This window comes from Melanotaenia boesemani, chromosome 15, assembly GCF_017639745.1.
Source record: "Melanotaenia boesemani isolate fMelBoe1 chromosome 15, fMelBoe1.pri, whole genome shotgun sequence".
Lineage (NCBI taxonomy): Eukaryota > Metazoa > Chordata > Actinopteri > Atheriniformes > Melanotaeniidae > Melanotaenia > Melanotaenia boesemani.
In genome coordinates, this window is record NC_055696.1 from 10,084,883 (window position 1) to 10,107,364 (window position 22,482).

The window sequence follows — 22,482 nt, forward strand, 5'->3', positions numbered from 1 at the left end:
GACATCTTCTCCTCAGAAAATCTGGATTGTTTTCCACTTGTAAATGATTTTATCATTGCTTAACAATGGACTCTGCTGTATATTAATTGAAAATGGCCAATAACAATTGCCTCTAAAATAATTTCAGATTATTTTCCTCCTTGGCTTTGTGTGAACACACGCCTGAATGATCCAGACCAGTGAACTGCCAAAATGTCTGCTTTTATAAAGGTGCTCACACTTCAAATTAATCGATAGATGGAGTGCATTTGATTAGTAGCACCTGGCTGTTACTAATGCTCTTTATTCCCATAGAAGTAGTAAAGGTACACTTTTACACTGCTTCTGCATTTTGGAGTTTTTGCTTTGTGAATAAAGACCTGGTGTAACTGTCATTTGCTGTCTTTCATCCTAGATGATGTTTTCCTTATTTTAATACTGGCAAGGCACAGATACATACTGTAGGTACTTTTGTTATATCCTAAAACCTTACATGCCTCTAAAGAAAATGCAGTTACAAGTCCCATAGAATCTGCTTTGCCTCAGTGCACAGTAAGTAGGGTTTCAGTAGTTTCTCCCTCTTGCAAATAAAAAAAGAAATACAGGAAGGAGCATAACTCAGCAACAGTAATAAATATATCCAGAGATAATATACAGAGCACCCAGTTCCAATTTGTACTTACCAAGTTGACTTTGCAGTTTTTCTCTTCTGCCTCTTTGTCACTCAGGTTTTCATCCGAATACAAGACATCAACGACAACCCTCCAGTCTTCTCACAACCAGCCTATGATGTCAGTGTTTCTGAGGATGTACCAGCGGACATGGAGCTACTTCGGGTCCGAGCATCAGACATGGACGAGCGTGCCCGTTTGAGCTACTCCATCTATGGCAGTGTTGACCCAGCCAGTATGAGACTGTTCAGGGTCAATCCTGGTACGGGAGTTGTTTACACTGCAGACAGACTGGACTATGAAGCCAGAACACAACACATCCTCACTATTATGGTAAGAAGAGAGATTTAAAAGGAGCCATGTTTCTATGTTTGTGTTTGACTGTTACTGAGTCTGTGTGTGTGTGGCTGCATATTCAATCCCTATGCTGTATATTAATTGATGCCACCCTTGACATTTCTAATCTGCCTTGTTTGCTGATTTTGTTCATTTATCACTTGCTACGACTCTATCAATATTCATCTCTGTTTTCCTCTGTGCCAGGTTAAGGATCAGGAGTTTCCGTTTAACCGTGACCTGGCTCGTATCCTGGTGGCAGTGGAGGACACCAATGATAACATTCCCTACTTCACCAGCAATGTATATGATGCTATGGCCTATGAAACCTTTCCTGTAGGCACTTCTGTGCTGCAGGTGACTGCCTTAGACAAAGACAATGGGATTAATGGTCAACTCACTTATACTATCGAAGCAGGTATTATATAAAAGAGGATTTTTTTCTTTTCTCTTTTAACAGTATTCTGCTTTTGTCTTTTAATGGGATTATAACTAATAGTGTCTACAACCTTTCTGCTACTTGCAGGTAACACAGGTGCTGCATTTGCCATTGACAATGCCACAGGGCTTATCTTCATTGCAAAGAACCTGGACCTCACCTCTCTGGGTTTTTACACCCTCACTGTGCGTGCCACAGACAGTGGATTTCCTCCATTAATGGCCACAGCTTCAGTTCGCATTTCCCTAATTCTCTCTGACTTCTCCAAACCCAGATTCTCTCAAAAAGAATATCAGACTGAGGTAAAGAGACAGAGTGCTAAATGTAATAATGGATTAATGGGGGAGGGGGCTGGGAGGGGGAGTTAGATAGAATAAAGACCAGCTTGATGGTGTTAGGCAAAGATGAAGTGCCTAAAATGCATCTCTGATAACTGTCCTTACAGATAATGGAGAACAGTAAAATTGGGACACATGTGACCACTGTTAGTGCCATCAGCCGCTCACCGCTTGTTTATGAGATCACCAGAGGCAACGAGGAACGCTGCTTCTTTATTAACCATCATACTGGTGTGATCACTACCCGCAAACTGCTTGACTTTGAGGTTTGTTATTGTTGGAGTTTCAGTGTTTTAGATTTGTTCATTGTGACCTTCTATCAAAGCTCACATGCAGCATTGATTTTTACATTTCTATTTTGAAATGGAAAAATAATGCAGGCTTTTGGAACAATTATGGAACAAAGTGGAAATGTCTGGTCATAATACACAACGAAAAACAGCCACAGCATATCAGAACAAATGGTACATACCAACTGTCAAGCAAGGTGGACAATGGTTGATGAATTGGACTTATTTTGCAGTACCTGGACACCTTGTAGTGAATGGATCGACCCTGACCTTCTCTGGATAGCAAAGTATTTTAGAATCTAATATGAAGTCATCTCACTGACAGATAAAGCTTGACTGAAACTGGAACATGCCACAGGACAATGATCCCAAGCACAACAGCAAAGCTCCAACAGAATGGCTGGAAAAGAAAATCAAGGCAATAAAGCGATCCAGTAAATAGACCTCAACCTGACTGAAATGTTGAGATGAGACTACAAGAGGGTTGCACATGAACTGATGCCCCAAAACCTTAATTAACCTAAATGAACTGTAAAGGAAATTGGCCAAAATGTCACCAAAATAGTGTGAGAGACTGATAGATCATACAGCAAATGACTACTTCAAGTTATTGCTGCTTCATGATTGCTGTGAGTGTTTTATAAAGAAAAATGTCGTCTTAAAACTGTAGAAATAAAATAAAGTGCACTTTTTAACAACTACAGAAAGCAGTAGACTAATGATGTAGAGAATTTTGACATCAGGCCAAATTGCTTGTGACATAACTGCAGAAGGTAAACTAGATGATGGTGCTGTCATACCAAATTTAAGCTGCTGTATCTCAAGTTTTGGGATCTGTGTAATCAAAAGAATTTGGAAACAGTATCATGGATGAAATATAAGCAATGATTAAAAATAACAATTATTAAAGCAAACACAAAGCCTTAATCTGAATATCAAGGGTTAGTCTGTGATTATGTGAAGGGACAGAAACGGTCATTCTAAATCTGAGACTAACTGAGGATGTCAAGTTTGACAAGTTATACAAGATCTTGCGATAAACCTGGCTGCCAAATACCTGGGAAAACCTTTGCATAAGCATACTTTGGAGAATGGAAATCTGATTTTCTTTTTTGTTCTGACAGCAAACAACATCCTACTTTCTTATGGTGCGTGCCCTGAGTATGGCTGGAGTAGAAGTCAGCACCACTGTCATTGTCCAAGTGGGGGATATCAACGATAACCAGCCTGAATTTCAGCAAATCAGGTATCAAGGTTTACTTTGTGATGACACACAGAGAAGCAGATCTCTGACATACTGCTTGAATCCTGCATTGTTCTGCTGGTAATTGTTTAAGGTTTAAGAATAGTATTACTTTTTAATATTTTCCTGTTTGTATATTAACAGATATGTGGGCACAGTCAGCGAGGCTGCTCCAGTCAACAGTGTGGTCTTGGGAGAGGATGGCAACCCTTTAGTTATTTGGGCCACTGATAAGGACCGCAATCATAATGCCCTTTTAGTGTTCCAGATCATAGACGAAACAGCTCGTATCTTTTTCAGCGTGGACTCTGGAACTGGATCAATTCGGTAAGTGCCAGTGCAATTTTAATCTAATTCACCTAATAATGAGCAGAAATATTTTGGAATAACTTAGTTGTAAAATTTTTAGAACCATTGCCAGTTTGGATTATGAAACCTTCTCAGAGTTCTACTTCCGGGTTCACGTTCAGGACAGTGGTCAGCCTTTTATGAGTGCTGACAGCCCAGCAGAGGTGCTTATAAAGGCAAGTAAATGAATCAGCTCTTAGTCTCTTTTTCTGTTCTTGACTTATTTTTATTCTTATGCTACACAATTGTTGCTCTGTATACACTCTGTCTTAGGTGATCAACATCAATGACTCACCCCCAAAGTTCTCCCAGGACATTTATGAGACAGTCCTCTTGTTACCTACATATGTGGGGGTGGAGGTCCTCAGGGTGGAGGCTTTAGACCCTGATTTGCTTGGTGACCCTGACAAGTCTGTCACACCCCAGCTAGCTTACTCCTTAGTGGACACCACTGTGGGGTACTTTTCTGTTGAACGCTATACAGGAGCTGTGACTGTCATCAATCAGAACTTCAGTAAAGATCGTTATCGCTTTAATGTAAAGGTAAGTGATTGGTTATGAGTCAGCATGGCATATGAGAAGTTTTATGTATCTTGTTAATAAGTCAGTTAAAACATCAATGTTTAATTGGCTTGCATAAGGATTTTCACCAGGTTGTCAGCACAACTGGTCTGCTGCAAAAATATGCTTACAGAACTTACTTATTCGGTGTCTGGTCATTTCTGGGGACGCTTTCAATGATTTTATTTACATAACAAATGAGCAAACCATGCAGTTTTTCAATATAATTAAATATGCCATATTAAATTCTTAAATCAACCAATTCTGATACATATATTATCTATAATACTATACAAACACATCAATGTGTATCTTCAAGGTATGGGATGGACGTTTTTCCAGCATATCATCAGTCACGGTGCTTGTAAGGGAAGCTATAGACAGTGGACTTCTCTTCACCCTCCCAGTATACTCGGCCTCCATCCCAGAGAACGTTCCCAATGTCACTTTTGTGACTGTTGTAAACACAGTCGGCCACCGCCTCAACGAGCCTCTGAAGTACACTCTGCTGAACCCTGGAGGTCGTTTCACCATTCGGCCCACTTGTGGAGTGGTGCTCACCACTGGTATGCCTTTTGACCGAGAGGAGAAGGGGAGTTATGAGCTGGTGGTGGAAGTCAGCAGAGAAGATGAGATACTGAGAGTGTCCCGTGTGACTGTGCAAGTACAGGTAAGTGTGGAAATTATGTTCAAGTGTAAGTGTGTGCATGTGATATTGGATTTGTTTTCCAAAACCTCCCCAGTAACCTTTCAGCATGAAGAATTTTAAGTGGTCTGAGAGGAAACTAGACTTCTGCAACTCTCTCCTCTTGACTGTCTTTTCTGCCTTTAGAAAAAATTGTGAGTTTCTGGAGATTTTGGTCAATTACACATCATCTCAGAGCAGAGCAGGATGAGTAGCATAAGGAGTAGCTAAGTCCTTATACAGTCAGATGTGATTGGTGAGAGGCTTAGACAACTGAGGCTTGACTTCCAGTGGCAATTTGTCTCTGGTACATTAAGTGTTTTTTTGTGTGTGTCTGTGTGTGTGTTGCCCATCTGGGAGGCGTTGGTAAGGGGGGTAGGGGCTGGGGGTGCTGCAGACAGCTGCTGCAGTATGGTTGGATATAAAAAATATTCATGTCTGGCATTAGCTTTTGCCTTTTTTCAGATTTCTACCTTTCCTAGTTTTAATGTAAAGTTGCTGGATTAGGGTAAAGATCACAATTTAAGGTATTTAGGTCAATGCTGTTTATTCGCATAGATTTTCAAATTTAATAAAAAAATTGCATTATTTATTTGTTTTTTACTCATTACACTGCTTGATTTCAAGTATTATTCAAAGACTCTTTCAACTCGATTTTCCACAGCCTGGCAGGAGATTTGATTTTGTACTGCTGTAAAGAAAGTGTTGCCTTTAATTTCTAACACAAGCTTAAATCAGACATCATCAAAAAAAAAAAAAAAAAAAAAAAAATGGAATGCATCATACTGTTATATAATTATTTTGTGTTCATGTCATTGGAAGCCAGAATTGATAGTAAAACTCCATTACAGCCCTACTGCTACATAAACTCTAATCTTCTTATTATATGTGTTTTCTGTTTAGTCTGTCAGGATATATTTGTACTACATCCAGTGTGTTTGTTTTTCTCTGTGAATCAGCTTTTTTGTTTATTTCTGCCCATCTACAGTCTGCCATGACTCAGTTTGCCATTTTGCTCAGGAGTCTGAAAGTCATATTAACATCTAAAATTCTCTAAACTTTTTTTCTGCAGATGCAGCTCTATTAAATGGTTCAAATAACAGAATAAGCAGATAAAAACAATAATAGTAATAATATATATTCTGTTACATTTTTATTAAAAAAGCTACCTTTTCCTAGGTGGAGGATGTGAATGACAATGCTCCAGAGTTTGTAGACCTCCCCTACTATGCTGCAGTGCAGGTGGAAGCAGAGCCAGGATCAGCCATTTTCAAGGTCTCGGCCATTGACCAGGACTACGGTGTGAATGGAGAAGTGACTTACAGGCTTAAGACCCAGAACAGGAATTTTGAGGTGAGGCTGCAGTATATCATGTTATGATCCTGAAAGTTGAACATAAATTTGCTTATGTGACTAAATATAATGTTAAAATTCCATGCAGGTGAATCCTCAGACAGGAGACTTGATCCTAAAGAGAGGGTTTGAAGCAGACTTATCTAACACAGAGTACAAGGTGATTGTCGTAGCCACTGATGGTGGCATGCCCCGACTGTCCAGTGAAGTGGAGCTGCCCATTACCGTTGTAAATAAAGCCATGCCAGTGTTTGACAAGCCCTTCTATGGTGTCACTGTTAAAGAGGATGTGGCTGTCTCCACCTCTGTTCTGTGCATCAACGCCAGCAGTCCTGAAGGCCAGGACATCATCTTCACCATCACGGATGGAGACTCTTCTCTGCAATTTGACATTGGCTTTGACACAGGAATCATAAGAGTGATTTACCCATTAGACTACGAGACCACGCAGTATTACCGCTTAACGGTGAAGGCCACAGATACTCTGACAGGGGCAAAGTCTGAGGTTGATGTGGACATTGTCATTCTGGATGTGAATGATAACCCACCGCTGTTTCAGAACACCTCATATTCTGCAGTCCTGTCTGAAAACTCCATGTCTGGAATGTCTGTGTTACAGGTATGTGTGTCTTTGTTTAGAGTCAGTTCAGTGTATAGTTCTTGCAACTGTCTTAAAACTCCATTTAGTAGAACTGCGATTGGACTTTAGATGCCAAGTATTTTGTTTTTAAAAAAGATAGTTTGATTTTTCTACATTAGTTTCGCACATATGAATGACCACACATCACAAAAATCTCAGAAAATCTAATTTAAGAACAGTAAAATACATATATTAACCTTCATCGTGCCTTAGAAAAGATGCTTTAATGTTTTACTGGCTTTTTATTAACAGAAAAGATTTACAATGCACTTTGTAACCTGCCTTTTGTGGAAATGTTGTCTAATGTGGATTTCCTGGTCTTGCTTGAGTTACAAACTAGGAAATCTGACTTCTTCTGATATTTTCTTTGATTTTTAGTTGGTGGTCACACATTCCAAGTCCCCCGTTAAAATAAAAGGCAGCATTAGTGCTGCATCTAATGCATAATCTTACATTAGTAGAGGGCCTTTGTTACAACTCAGCAAAGGCAACATTTTTATTTACAGTCTATCATGCTGTCTCCAGAGGAAGCGTCATATCATGTGTACACATTTTATTCTCCACAGTGATTTGCACAGTGGTTGTTAGTTTTATTTTGGCAGCATTTATTTATTAATTTATCTATCCATTCATTTATTCTTTAAACAACTAACGCCAAGTGCCATCTTGTTGCATAATATTAAAAAAGAAGTCAGTCATTGTTGTCACATCTATCAAACTTAGCTCACACTGAAACACTCACAACTCAGATTTTATGCCAACATAAATGTGATTTGTCCCATTAGACTCTAAGTTAGACTATAATTTATTTAATTTTTTTCCTAGATAGTGTTTGCACTGTAGATATGGAGTATGTCAAGGTAAGCAGATCCATCTTGAATAATGCATAAGGTATTGCAGGATGTGCTGTTCTTCTCCCTGTAGGTCTTTGCCCAAGACCAGGATTCAGACAAGAACGCTGTGGTGACTTACCAGATCCTATCTGACATCTACAACAGCACCGACTACTTCCAAATTGACAGCAACAGCGGATTAGTATTCACGGCACGGATGCTTGACTATGAGCTCATGCAGAGCTACAACTTCATTGTCAGAGCGACAGACAGTGGAGACCCTGCCCTCAGCAGTGATGTTAGTGTCACTGTGACTGTAACTGACACAAACGACAACCCACCTAATTTCAGCCAACTACTCTATAAGGCCTTTGTCAGCGAGCTGGCTCCCAGGGGACATTTTGTGACTTGCATCCAGGCATCAGACGCTGACATCTGTGATGCTCAAAGGCTTAGGTAAGACAGTGAGATCAGGAAATTACTGTTTTAGTTTTTAGATAAGCACAAGGCTTACCATGCAGTCTTGTTTTGCTTGTAGCTGTCATTCCAATTTTCTATTTATCTTTTTGTCAAGCAGTTTTGGTTCAGCAAGAATCAATTTCTTGCAAATACTTTTTTCTCTTCTTCCAGATACAGTATTCTTTCAGGGAATGAGAAAACAACTTTCATGATGGAGCCAGATACAGGGGTGCTTCGTCTGTCTAACAAGAGGAGACAAGGCATGAAACTCTCCTATCAGCTCAATGTGTCTGTGTCAGATGGAGTCTTCACCAACATTGCACAGGTGAAACCACTTGTTTACAGTTACAGTTTAGTCCTGCCAACTGATTTACCCTTTTTAAAAACCCCTGTAGCATTCAGACTGTGCACTGAAAGCCAAGCGGCCTTCATTAGCAAAAACCTCTCTGTAGAATTACAACAAACATCTGCCACAGCTGTTCAGTAAATCTGCAGTTTCCTGCAGGAAGTTAATATCATGTCATATCAGATTTACTATGAGAATGAGTTGCTAAATGGAAAAAATGCTCACATCTGTCACTCAGTAGTAATTACAAATGGAATATGTTCAGATTTTTTTTTCAGCCCGCTACCAAGCCCCGTATATCTATTGTGAAAACATCCTATCCTTTTCTTTTTCTTGTTATTCTTGTAGAAATTTAAAGAAAATAAATGCCTGTAGATTCCAGGGAGGTACAATTATTTGCCATTAGTCTGATCTTTAAAACAGTTACAATTGGCTTACAAGCCTCATGTTCATGTGATGATATGATTAAGTTTAATCAACCGGTGGTATTTATTGTGATGAAATCAACAAAACGCCAGCTGATAGGATGACTGAAACTGTGATTCACAGGTGATTGTTCACGTCCTTGGAGCCAATCTGTACAGCCCAGTATTCAGCCAGAGGTTCTACCTGGCTGAGGTCCAAGAAAACTCTCCTTCAGGATCAAAAGTCATACAAGTAAATTTAGGTTTCTACTACTGTGGCTTGTAAAAGGAAATATTTATGAATTTGTGTATGCTGTAAAACCTTGTAAGGACTGTGTGAGGGCTGGATCATACTGAATTTCTGAATGTACCTTTAGGTTCGTGCAACAGATGAAGACTCAGGGCTGAATGGGCAAATCACCTACTCCTTCATCAATGATCTGGGGAAAACTCAGTTCACCATTGATGCAGATGGGGTCATATCTACTGTTCAGCAATTAGACAGAGAAAATCCTCTAAACAAGGACATGGTGCTGACTGTTATGGCCCTGGATGGTGGAGGTGAATTTTTTCTTGACAAAAACATGTTTAAAGTAGCTAATTTAAGACTTAATACAAAGGCCAAACATTCTGATAGATGCCACGTGTTAGTGGTCTTTCTGTTATTTTTTCCAGGTCGTGCATCATTTTGCACTGTGAGAGTTGTCCTGGCAGATGAAAATGACAACGCCCCGCGGTTCAGAGCAGTGGAGTACCGCATGAGCATTAAAGCTAACGTTGCCAAAGGTTCTCTGGTCACACAGATTCAGGCCACTGACCCAGATGCTGGCTCTAATGGACGGATAACCTACTCTCTGTACAGTGAGGCCCGGCTGTCACTAGTTGATGTTCTGGAGGTTGGTGTATGTCCCTCTTTGACTTCTACATGACTGCCCTTCATTGGGTCATTATAAAGCAAAGCAATACACAAAAAGACATGCAATGAGAACAAATGCAAACCTTAGTTATTTTCAAAGCACAAAAATTATACAATATATTCTGATTTTAATTAGGGGGTTATTATCACCTGATGACTCCCTCCCCATTTTAGAGAGACATCTGTCTCTCATCAAATTAAAATGTTGTTGCTCTGCAGGCTATGCTGCGGTCAATATAGTTATGATTAAGTAAAAAATAAAAAATTCCTGTAAATGGACATTGAGATTTAAAGATTAGGCTTATTAATTAATTTGGCACACTTGAAGATATAAATTTCAAAATAAATGTTTAAAAGAAGAATTATCACTGTTTCTGGAGGTGATTTATTTAGTTTTTTGTGGGTGTGCAGGTGGAGTCAGACAGTGGTTGGATGATGACTAAAAGTGCAGTGGACCACCTTCAGGGAACTGTGCTGTCCTTCTTTGTGAAGGCCACAGACTGCGGTTCTCCACCCAAGCACTCCTTGGTGTCTGCCTTCATCCACGTTGTCCCCCCAGATGCATTTGTTCCTTCATTCAGCCAGCCTCAGTACTCCTTCACCATTCCTGAGGACACAGCAGTAGGAACAGCACTGGGGTCTGTGTACATGGGCCCTGAGCAGATGGGACGCTTTGCTGTCATTGCTGGAGAGACGCTCGACAGCAACCAGGGAGAGACCTTTCAGGTGGAGGAAGAGACGGGTCTCATCCGTCTGCTCAAGCCGCTGGACTATGAAGAGGTCAACACCTACCGCTTTAAGGTGGCCGCAACAACAAGAAGAGACCTGATTGAATCTGTGTCCACTGTAGACCTGGAGGTTAAGGTTGGTGATGTTATACAACACAAAGCCTGCTCTTCTTTATGACTTTTATCTTCGCCATGGTGGAGGTTGCTGGTGGCATTAGAACAATTTTTAGCAACGTAACTCAAAAGTAATGGATTGACTATGATGAAATTTTCAGGAAATCTCTGAAATGGAAAAGAAGAACAACTGATTAGTTTTTAGGTTAATTCTGATCACCGCCTGGATACAATTTTTTTTAATCATTAGAACTGGCAACATTTTAATATCTCAGAACCACCAGAAGGGGACATTTTGACACAGTGCCAACACAACATATACATGAAAAAGGTGGCATTTATGGAGGCCATTTTTTTCCCTTCAGAATCTTTTTGCACTTTGACTCAATATTGAACACACACCGGGATTAGGTTTTGATGCAGCTCCAGCAGAGGAACTGTGCATTCAGTTCAACAATGACCAAAACATTATTAAACACAACAACCTTCCATCTTCTAGTTGCAGCTTAAGATGAAACTCGAGATGTCTACGCCTAACTTGGTCCTATTGTAGTTAGAGAAGCTGACCATTTCTTCCCCATCTGAATCTTCCTCATTCATTTGTTGGAGCATTGCCAAAGCTTGTTCTACATTCATTCTTCTGCTTCTTTGCAAGATGACCTCATGGTAGATGTTATAATCCTACATTGTTTGACCCTGATCATGCTGATATTCTGGATCTGGTTCAAAATATAGGTGTTACTGGGTGGGCTGTTGGGCCTTTTGAGGTTTTTCCTCAGGTGAGTGATCCAATGACTTGGTGGAAGTCTGCACTCCTTGAGTGCTTCTAGTTTTATTTTATTTTATTTTATTTTATTTTATTTTATTTTATTTTATTTTATTTTATTTTATTTTATTTTATTTTATTTCATTTAGAGAAGTTGTTTTTAAGTAAACAAAACATTGATGCTCTCAGCTGCTTCAATTCCAAATCAATTTTACCACATACACAGCACATAGCCGAGAAAAATAAATTACATTTTTAGTGTAGCTGTGCTGTATTCACTAGTGATATTTGACCCCTTGGCCTATTATATTGTTCAGATAAGAAAACAAACGTTACATATAAATGCTTTAAAAGGCTGTCGTTTGATAATAAATGCACATTTTGTTGAAGCTCACTGCTAGTGCATCTATCATCAACAGAGTGGTTTTCTGGACTTTTTCCCCTTTGGGCTGGGTCAATATATTGATCATTTTCCTCACTTCTTGCTGTATGTTGCTCCATAAAATGTTTTCTGACCATAAATTACAACAAAGAGGGATATGACAATGAGAAAAAAACATGATTGTGCTTTCTTCTAGCCCTAAGGGTATGTAAAAACACTGTGACCCCTTTATCAATTATCACCCCCCATTTAATGTAAAATCAAATTTATATTCTGGGACTGTAGTAATAATGGCAAAGAATCTTTTGATTTAAGTGTATAACAGCGGAAAAATCTTACAGTTAGTTTTCATTAATAAAGAATTAAATAAAATTCTTCATACAAAACATAATGTGATGAAAACACTTCAGGCTTAAATTATAATAATAGCATTTTCTATCCCAAAGGACTGTGTTTGTGTAATTAATTTCTTTATTTTTGATATTGTGGTAATTTATGGAACGCTGTGAAGATTTTCCTCAGCATTGAATGCAGTTGACTGAATTACAACAATGCAACAATGACAGGATTGAAAGCAATTTATTTGCTAAATGAAATTGCACTCACTGAGGGAATTTTTCTCTTTGTTATTTTGTTGTCTTTTCATGATTGATTGACACTTAATGGAGCCAAATCACAAACTGTTTGTCATTGTTCAGGTTCTAGATATAAATGACAACAAGCCGTCATTTGAGACTAACTCCTATATAGCCACAGTGATGGAGGGGATGCCAGCAGGGACAAGAGTGATCCAAGTCCGTGCACTCGATCCAGACTGGGGCTCTAATGGCCAGGTGTGACACCTAAGTTCAATTGAGTACTTTTTTCATATTTTCCCACAAATATATTTCTAAATTTTGAGAATTAAAATTGCTTTGAAATGATTTATCTTCCATAAATGACAGGTAACCTACAGCCTCGGGCCCCTGCTCACCTACAATCTAGACTTGAGAAAGGACTTGCAGCCCCTCACTGGTTCCCTGTCTGCAACTTCTGTCTTTTCCATTGACAGTAAAACTGGCTGGATCACCACAGTGGGTCAGATTGACTATGAGTCCTGCTCCAGCTACAGCTTTGAAGTAGTGGCTTCTGATCTGGCAGAACTGCTGGCTCTGTCCTCCACCGCAGTGGTAACTATCACTGTTTCAGACGTTAACGACAACCCACCACGGTTTGAGAGGGAGCTCTACAGAGGTGCAGTGAAGGAGAGCGATCCCCTCGGTGAGGTGGTGGCTGTGCTGAGAACCAAAGATCGAGATGGTGCCGATCAAAACCGCCTTGTTAGCTTCCACATCACAGGTGATCAAATGTTGCAACACTGAGTAATTTCAACACTAATAGTTTTTCAATAAAATTGAAATCTCATTGAATATTCAATGAGATTTCATTTCATTAACTATTAGCTGTATTAACAGTTTTTTTCTATATGTCAGCAGTTTAACAGCCAACACCTTATGTCAGTATAAACTATCAACAGATACACTTCATCACTTTAGTTATGATGAACACTTTATCAAAGTCCTGCTGCTTGTTAGCAGCTACAGCTGCTCCCTCTTCTCTGAGCCTGTGTGTTAAAATCCTACTTACTGTATAGAAGAGATGGGATTAATCATCCAGTGTCAGATGGAAAATAAATGCTAAAGTGATTTATAGTGCAATACCACTAATAGTTACTAGGTGCTGCCTTCAAAACATACAATGTAACTAAACAACAGGGATGAGTACCTCTAAAGTTTTGAATGCAAATGTACATGTTCAGTGTTTAAGCATAGCATGAACCTTTTTTTAAGTAGCATGAACTTTTCAGATTTTCTGTAAATTTCCTCTGAAAGTTGAATATCATTAGTTTTTTTGTGAGAAGTCTATGAGGCATTGTCAACTTCTTTCTTCTACAGAATATTTTATTTAATCAGTGTCATCTACTAAAATTATTTGTGGTGTGTTTTAAAATAAGCTGATTATGGTTTAAAGTGTAGCTTTTCAGCTCTATCTTCTCTTTATGACCTATTTTGTCTTGAAAAATACTGTGATGGAAATGAGTCTATGCTGAGATTTTAAACAGAGTAGTTGATGACATCACAGTGCCTATGTCCATTGTTTTAAAGTCCATGTTTAGCATTAGCATAAGTAACTTGTAGCTAAACTGCACAAGAGCCAGATAATTTGGCAGGTAATTTCTTTCTGGCTTGGTTGGCACTGAGTTGTGGTTTTTTTCTGCAAATCATATGATACTTTCAGGCAAACACATCTGAAACTCCAACTTAAGAAGCTGTACCCGGTGACCCTACCAGGGGCTATGGAAACCAGTATTTTCTTTTGGTTAAAGTTTATGGATCTGGTCTTCACTTTGTTTGAACTATTATAGTGTTTTGCATAAAGATTATTTCTTGTCCCATTAAGATTGCCACCATTAAAAGGTCAAATTAAAAATAATTTGTGGTCAAAAGTAAAAAACTACTTTTTGTTTCTTGATATTTTCACCTCCTGTGCTGGCATCTAAATAAACTAGACTTATTGTAGAGTTGGTCATAGAAGGCCAAAGATGTAAACTTTGAAATATCATAAACCCTGCTCGACTGATGTTCATTTCTCCAAACCTTGTTAATTTATGTGTGTGTGGGTGGTATGGATTCTTATTTATCTGATGAATAATTGAATAACATTTGCTGTTCACAGTGTATCATAACATTCTTCCTGAGTTTTCAGTGTGTTTGATTATGATGTGTGTTGTCGGCAGGTGGAAATCAGCGAGGTGTGTTTGGCCTGGCCCTTGTGCAGGGGGAATGGAAGGTGTATGTCAGCGGACTGCTGGATCGTGAGCAGCAAGACTGGTATCTACTGAATATAACAGCCACTGATGGCCTATATGTTGCTCACACTGCAGTGGAGGTTACTGTGATGGACGCCAATGACAACAGTCCTATCTGCAACCAGGTCAGAGAAGAAGTAATATGGAGATGTACAAAATATGAATATACAAAGCAAGAAAACTTAGTTTTTCTTCTGTTGAAATGTCTTTGTAATTGCCTAATCAGTGTTAATCTTAGTCACATTACATGCAGTTCTTTGTCTATGAATGAGAGAACAAAAACATAAAAAAGGATTTTGTTTAAGGTATTACACAGTTTTGCAGCCGTAAAAAAGTTCTTAATCTATCATTTAAGATGTTTTGCATTATTCAAAGAACTATCATATTCTAAAAAAATGATAGATAGTTCCTTGACAAAGCACGGCATAATAAACCCGGTGTTCCTTTTCTGATTGACCAAGACTTTGTTGAGGTCCCACTTTCCATAATGATGAACCTCCCTTTGGTAAATTTCAACGGTGGCTTAGTTCAGGAAATAACAGTGTTAGATAATGTTAGAATTTGCATATTTATGACTTGGTGAGAGAAGCACAGTCTGGGACTGTAGAAACAGGGTTTGTTCAGTTAAAATATTGATTCTCTGTTCCACATTCCATTACAATACATACTCCACATGAATTAATTCCAGCAAATTGTCTTGGTACTAGATTTCAGGGGATGTTCTTTAACTTATATATTACCTTGCTTTTAGGCAGAGGCGATTCTTGGGTCTCTGGGGTCCCCAAGCAAAATTTCACAAGGGGCCCCTCAAACCAGTGTTCATTGCCCTTTTATTTTGATCATGTATACTTGTAACATGTTGATAATTTTATCTTTAAAGGCGTTGTTGTAACAGCATTAAATTTCTTCAACTGCAGCTTTTAAATGTTTTTTGACAGCTTTCACTTTTACTAACTTCTACTTCATTATTTACTATTTCCATTTAATTAAACTGGGGCAAAATGATTTAATGTAGTTCCTGGTCTTTTGGCAGGTTAGGACTGTGCACTTTTACCAGTTTGTTAATTATGGCCGCCAGGGAGCATCAGTCAGAATGCATAAAGATGAGCTGTTCCTTTGGGTTTAGGGTGTTCATTAATATTAAACATGAAGGTAACTGTATGTAAGTGTGGTTTCTAAAACAGGAGATAAAATACAACAATAAATTATCTATAGGCTACCTTTTTTCAGCAGTTTGCTGCACACTTCACAACCAGCACCAAAAGAATTACAAATAAAAATATTCAGCATGCAGATACATACAAATTATACAGTACCACATTAAGGAAATAATATAAGGATAAATAAGTAAATAGTTTGGGGCTGCTGAGCCACACCTTTGTATACTGTAGCCTAACAACAACAATATCAGGCCAAATAAACACAATATTAACGCAGGTTAGCTAACAAAACTTAAACAGGCTACTCAGTGGTTGCATGAACACACATGGTCTCAAAACAGGAAAAAAACAGGAACAGTCACTCTTTATCCATAACTAGTAAAACGACAGCACATCCACCGCTGCTCTCTCTACATTAGCTGTGTTCCTCTGTCACTGAAGGGATGCAGGAGCTCCGCCTGACTAATTAACGAGCAGCCAATTAACCCGGCAATAGCAGGCACCATTCGTTACAGCTCCAATACAGAAGATTAAACTATACTCACTCCTAGGGGGGCTTTTAAAGCTGGTTGCAGTGCTGGTTTGGAGCCAGAGCCTGCCTAAGCATTGGTTCTTTGACTTTCCACTGCCCAAGCACTGGCTCCTGGCTCTCAAAACTGGTTCGAAGCTGGCTCCAACTCTTTGCTGGGCCAGATCTAAGAACTGCTTCATGTAGGTTGCGTCAGGCGGGTTAGGGCTTGCACAAAAGGCTGCTTTCAGATACCTACAAAAGTATGTGCTGAAACCTGCATTATGATCCTTTAGGATTACATTTACAGCTAATACATACAAAAGTAGTTTTCAGAAGCATTAAACCTTCTGGACATGGAAAATAAAATATAAGCAGCACTTGCACACAGAGGCCCCCCTTCTGGCTTGGGTCCACAAGCATTTACTTGGTTTTTGTGCCTCTGCTTTTAGGTGGGTCCTTTTCACAGTGGATAAGGAAATATTAATGCAGAAAATATCCTCAGTCAAAAACAAGCAGTTTGTTAGCAACTATATGGTGCTCTTTGTGCTAATTCTTACAAGGCAATTTTAACACGGAAAAACCAAATACTTCCATTATTTTTCTTTTTTTAATGAAAAGCTGATGTGTGAGAATCAAATGGTTATGGATTAGAAAGCTAGACAGGCTAAGAATTCTTCTGGGAGTATCGCTTTTCGTTTATAGTCAGCAGTTCTTCAGTTCCTGATAATTAGTCATGGAACTTTCATTTTCCCTTAAAAATGCTTAATAATTTTCTTTGAATTTTTCCTTCCCTCTCTGCTCCTCTGATATTCTTTGTGTTCTTAGGCAAGCCAAGCCTCCGTAACTATAAAGTAGTTGGTTTGGAACTGCTTAATAAAAGTTTGGAAGACTGTGTCTTATAATTGTGTTGTTTTTGTAAGGTACTTTTCGAATCCAGAGGGCTGCATGACAGTTTCTTATTCTGTGCTGCCTGAGGACTCAAAGGTCACATGCATCCTACATGGTTATGTCCTTGGTCTTTATGAACCAAGATATTTCTTGGCTACCTAAATCATTTACGTTATATACTAGATGTTGAATGATTAGTGATTCTCTGACAGTTTGACACAAAGCAGTGGTCTAAAATGCAAATATGTTTAAATGCAATTTAATTAAACATAATGTTGGACATTTTGGCCTGAATAATAACTTGATTGTTAGAAAAGTTGCAGTTTCATGATCTTTTTTTTTTAAACTCATGCCTTGGTGGCTAATAGTTCTAATATTTCATGGATCGCTGAGAAGACAGACATATTCCATACAGTATGTAGATGGTGTAGTGTAATTTTCCAACTGTGTCTGTGTTTAGCTGAAACTGGGAGGATGCTTAGAGCATTTCTAGAGGCAGTTATTGGCAGGAGTGGATGCTGGGTTAGCAAAGGGTGCTTAACTCTGTTGACCTTGTTCTTACTGCAAGGATAATGGATGCAGCACCCAACCGTTGTTGTATTTTGTTCTTTTTTTATGTGTAAAACATATCAATTCTTTTTCTTTTTTACCTAGTTTGGTTTATGTAATCTTAATATAAGTTTGCTTATGCATTTCTCTGTTGTGCCAGGCGGTCTATAGCACTTCTTTTCCTGAGGACATTCCCATTAACAAGGCCATTCTGACTGTGGGTGCAACAGATGCTGACTCAGGCACCAGTGCTGAGATCCAATATTCACTATTTGGCATTGGGGTGGAAGATTTCTACATGGATGCTAACACTGGTACATTACTTTGCTCTTATTTTACTAACAATCTATACTAACAGAAAATAAAAAATCTTTCAACACCTTTCTGTTTCTGTCCTAAGGTGAGTTGCGAACTGCTACCAAGATGGACAGAGAAACAACACCCGCTTACAAACTCATTGCACAGGCAACCGATGGGGGAGGACTGTTCTGCCGATCTCACATTTCTCTCAAAGTGTTGGATGTGAATGACAATGCCCCATCATTCTCATCCACTCATTTCATGGCTAATGTGTTTGAGAATGCTGCCCCCAAAGCCTTGCTTACCCGACTACAAGCCAGCGATCCTGATGAAGGTAAGTTTGGATGATGATGGGGAAAGCAGATATACTACCTCCACTATATTATACTATATTACCTCCTGTCACTGGATCACCAAACAGACTTCCATTCGATCAAAATGATGAGCAGAAATATTCTGAAATTAATGTATCATACACAATTTGTGAAATGTTTTTTCCTTCCAGGTTTGAACCGCACAGTGGTCTATTCTCTGGTGGATTCATTCAATGGGTTCTTCTCCATTGACCCAGTAAGTGGAATAGTAATTCTGGAGAAACCACTGGACAGGGAGAGCCAAGACACCTTTCGTGTTCGAGTCCAGGCTACTGACCGACTAGGGCAACAGGGAGCGCTGTCCTTACAGGTTGGTGAGAATAATTCTAAATATTTTTTGTTATACTACAAGACATTGATAGCTTTGGGGCTGAAACAGAGTATGTTAATATGATTAAGTTATGGGGCTCTGGTGGTGAATTTGATCAAGGAATAATTTCAAATATTTGTCCTGAAATTGTGACTGAAACAAGGTGTCAAAAGGTGTAATGTAATCTAACTAATTTCTTTCAATTCATTACTGCAGTACAGTACATTTTTATGTATCACAACTTTCCAAATCAGGTTTCAACTCCAAAATATAAGGAGCTTATTATTATTGTGCAATGCTTTATTAGACTTCACACAGAAATAGAACAAATTCTTGGTTTCAGTTCAGTTAATTAGAAATATTGCTAATCTCTAAAGTCACCAAACTCACATCAAAGACTAGCAGTGACAAAGAGCATCATGTCTCCTTGTGTTGCTAGTATCTGGGGAAAAAAAGCACTTAAACACATTGCAAAGACCTCATCCAACTCCAGACGAGGATGATTGATCTTTGCCTATAAAAGAAGAAATAACTACAATACAGAAGACAGTTACACGTCACATTGCTTTTGAGTGGAAATGTAAGAAAATTAGTATAAAGCAATGTTTGCTTTATGCATACAACAAATCAGGTTCTGTTCTTACTATCTAACACAGTTCTAGCTCGGACTGGGATGTTTTTTGTTGTTTAGAATTATGAGGCTCTTTTTCAATTAAAGCTAGAAACATCTTATGTTCAATTGGCTTTATTCAAAGTCTTAAAATGGATATGGATTGTTTTTTTTAATTTCATTATGCATTTTGGGAGATATATATAGTATTGAACTATAGTATCCAGTAACTATACTATCAGTATCCAACCAGTCGAGGCAGGTGGCCACCCGCACTGAGCTGGGTTCTGCCAGAGGTTTTTCCTTCCCCTTAAAAGGGAGTTTTTCCGTTTGAATACTGATGGGATGACAATGAATTAGCTCAAATTGATTTGTCTGTAAATGGGCCTGAGATGACATTGTTGTGAATTGGCTCTATACAAATAAAGCTGAATTGAACTGAAGTATGAATTCGTGCATGTAGTTAATTTCTTTCTTTTTTCTTTTTTCCTTGTCAATTTTGTGTTGAATTGTTTCGTTTGATTATGCAATAAGCAATAAATAAACAATCCAATTCTGCATTTTTGTAACTAGTGTAACATCAAAATACTCAATAAACTAAATGCATAACTCTTAAAAAAACAGTAACCATAATCACCATAATCTTTCAACTGAAAATTATTATATGATCTTCAATTAATATTAGTTTGTAATGAACATAAAGGATTTTTTAAAGTAAAATAAAAGTTTTTTTTTGACTAAACTGTGAGAGATGTAAACAGAGATTATGATTAAGGGGTGAAGTGTAATCTGCATATTTCCATGAGCTTGAATAAGTGAAAAAGCAATGAAAAAAACATGTTATTTACTGAAGAGATGAGATAAAGAACCAGATAGATTTTAATTAAGATAGATCATCATCAAAATGTGCTGTGATGGAGAAAGATGGGGAAGGTAAAGGTGACTCCTGCATGAAGAACGCCATGCTAACATGTCACTTATTACTCAACCATTATACTTGAAAAAATAAAGGTTAAGAAAAGGGGGGGGAAAAGAAAACGACAAGCGAATCACTATGTTGTACTTTCATATTCTCCTCTTGGTTCTTCAGGTTGATTTGACCATTCTGGTGCTGGATGTGAATGACAATGCTCCAGTTTTCCAGAGGAAGGACTATGCCATTACTGTGCCTGAGGACGTAGCTGTGGGAACCGAGGTGCTGCGTGTATTGGCGACCAGCGCTGACATCGGGGCCAATGCTGAGATCACATACAACATCCGCTCAGGCAACGAGTTAGGAAAGTTCACCATAGACAGAAAACTAGGTGAGCATTCAGATTTAAACACGTTTTATTTTAAATGGTTAGTTATACGATTTGGCTCTTATATAAAACAGCTGCTGGCACATATCAAAAACAAACAATGAAAGCTCAAATAATTAGATTTGAATACATACATATATATTGTACCATGTGTATGTTAAGGCTCTATTTTAGTGGCTGATGACTTGGACTTTGAGGTGTGTAAGGACTACTACATCACAGTTGAGGCCTGGGACAGCGGGAATCCTCCTCTTAGCACTGCTACCATGGTAATAATTGAACTCATGGATGTCAACGACAATGCTCCAGCCTTCGAACAAGATTTCTATAATGTGCTGATCGGCGAGGATGCATCCATCGGGCAGACAGTCACAAGGGTAATAACAGGTTTGCTCTCCCTCATTATATCTATGCATTCTTCTTTTTCATTAACATTTATTTTATGTGTGTTTGTCTTATGGAGGTATTTGCAGAAGATCTGGACAGTCAGGTGAATGGCCGGATCACCTACTCCATTCTGAAAGGTGATCGAAGCAACCACTTCTGGATCGACCCTGTTACAGGACTGCTTAAAGTCAACAAGAGGCTTGATAGAGAACTAGTAAGGATGCATTGTTAAGAAAACTATCCCATTAACAATCAGCTTTAATTTTCTGGTTTGTAAGCAAAGGAGGGATCAAAAATACCCATTAAGGTCAGCATCCTGTGAGATCTCATATTACTGAAGCATAACTGTGCCGACCATCTACTGAGTAACATGATAAAGGAAACAATGAAAAAAGTTGTTAAAAGAAACACATATCACCCACATCTTGTTTGTGCTCTCTAGGTATCCAGGTACACATTATCTGTGCAGGCGTTTGACAGTGGCTCGCCTGCCATGTCCTCCACTGTCACGGTCAACATTGACATCTCCGATGTTAACGACAACCCACCTGTTTTTACTCCTCCAAACTCCACAACCATCATACAGGTAAAATCTGTGAATGTGTTTGCTCATTGTAATTTTCTTTTTGTACTTCATCTCAACTACTTAATGGCTTTGTTTCTTCAGCTTAATCAGGCTGCTGGCACCGCCCTGCTGAAGCTGTCGGTTAGCGATAAAGACTCCCCAAGGAATGGCTCTCCTTTTGTGTTTCGAATTGTGTCAGGAAATGAGGGAAATTTCTTCACTTTAGACCAGACCGGAACTTTGAAGTCCAACCGTGTATTTGGCTCTGATGCCCCACGAGAATTTCTTCTTGAAATCCAGGTTAATATATCTTTTTTTCCACTGTCAGGTTAGAAACACAGTGTCTCACTAGTACTCACAAAACAAAAGGAACCTGTTACCCCATTAATACCCAAGGCATCCCCTTCACAAAGCAATTTGTGTACCCATACATGTATGTTCTACTTATTCTTAATAGGTAATATAAACATGTTTCTGTTATGGACAGCTAGTAGCATCCGCAATATAGCTTAACATTTAAACTCCTTAATTTCTTCATTTAACATTTTTGTTTGTTGTCTTAGGCGAGTGACTCTGGTAAGCCAAGTCTTACCTCCACTTCCTGGGTATTTCTGAGAGTCGTCGGGAACAGTCAGTACAAGCCCAACGTCTCCCCCCTGGAAATCTTCATTGTCATGTTATCAGATACCTTCCCAGGTGGTTTGATTAGTCGGATCTATGCAACTGACCGTGACCCCAGTGACGTTCTGTCATTTACCCAGAAGCCTGAACCTAAGAGCATGTTTAAGATTAACAGACAAGATGGCAGCATTGTAGCTCTGCCAGGCCTGGAACCTGGGAGGTACATG

General features: G+C 38.8%; 1 protein-coding gene across 1 annotated transcript in view; it reads left to right on the forward strand.

The window, feature by feature from the left end:
* Window positions 1-22,482, forward strand: part of LOC121654591 (protocadherin Fat 3) — a 77,366-nt gene that overhangs the window by 29,719 nt on the left and 25,165 nt on the right. The window contains exons 12-40 of the mRNA XM_042008801.1: window positions 708-983; window positions 1,194-1,404; window positions 1,513-1,727; window positions 1,871-2,029; window positions 3,178-3,299; window positions 3,441-3,623; window positions 3,706-3,820; window positions 3,918-4,187; window positions 4,525-4,875; window positions 6,070-6,243; window positions 6,332-6,862; window positions 7,808-8,172; window positions 8,347-8,500; window positions 9,071-9,178; window positions 9,303-9,486; window positions 9,601-9,821; window positions 10,253-10,705; window positions 12,530-12,664; window positions 12,776-13,169; window positions 14,608-14,804; window positions 17,948-18,101; window positions 18,188-18,421; window positions 18,593-18,771; window positions 20,472-20,685; window positions 20,845-21,059; window positions 21,146-21,283; window positions 21,512-21,655; window positions 21,737-21,934; window positions 22,198-22,475. Of these exons, the coding sequence (XP_041864735.1) occupies window positions 708-983; window positions 1,194-1,404; window positions 1,513-1,727; window positions 1,871-2,029; window positions 3,178-3,299; window positions 3,441-3,623; window positions 3,706-3,820; window positions 3,918-4,187; window positions 4,525-4,875; window positions 6,070-6,243; window positions 6,332-6,862; window positions 7,808-8,172; window positions 8,347-8,500; window positions 9,071-9,178; window positions 9,303-9,486; window positions 9,601-9,821; window positions 10,253-10,705; window positions 12,530-12,664; window positions 12,776-13,169; window positions 14,608-14,804; window positions 17,948-18,101; window positions 18,188-18,421; window positions 18,593-18,771; window positions 20,472-20,685; window positions 20,845-21,059; window positions 21,146-21,283; window positions 21,512-21,655; window positions 21,737-21,934; window positions 22,198-22,475 (6,572 nt within the window). The remainder of the gene's footprint in view (window positions 1-707; window positions 984-1,193; window positions 1,405-1,512; window positions 1,728-1,870; window positions 2,030-3,177; window positions 3,300-3,440; window positions 3,624-3,705; window positions 3,821-3,917; window positions 4,188-4,524; window positions 4,876-6,069; window positions 6,244-6,331; window positions 6,863-7,807; window positions 8,173-8,346; window positions 8,501-9,070; window positions 9,179-9,302; window positions 9,487-9,600; window positions 9,822-10,252; window positions 10,706-12,529; window positions 12,665-12,775; window positions 13,170-14,607; window positions 14,805-17,947; window positions 18,102-18,187; window positions 18,422-18,592; window positions 18,772-20,471; window positions 20,686-20,844; window positions 21,060-21,145; window positions 21,284-21,511; window positions 21,656-21,736; window positions 21,935-22,197; window positions 22,476-22,482) is intronic.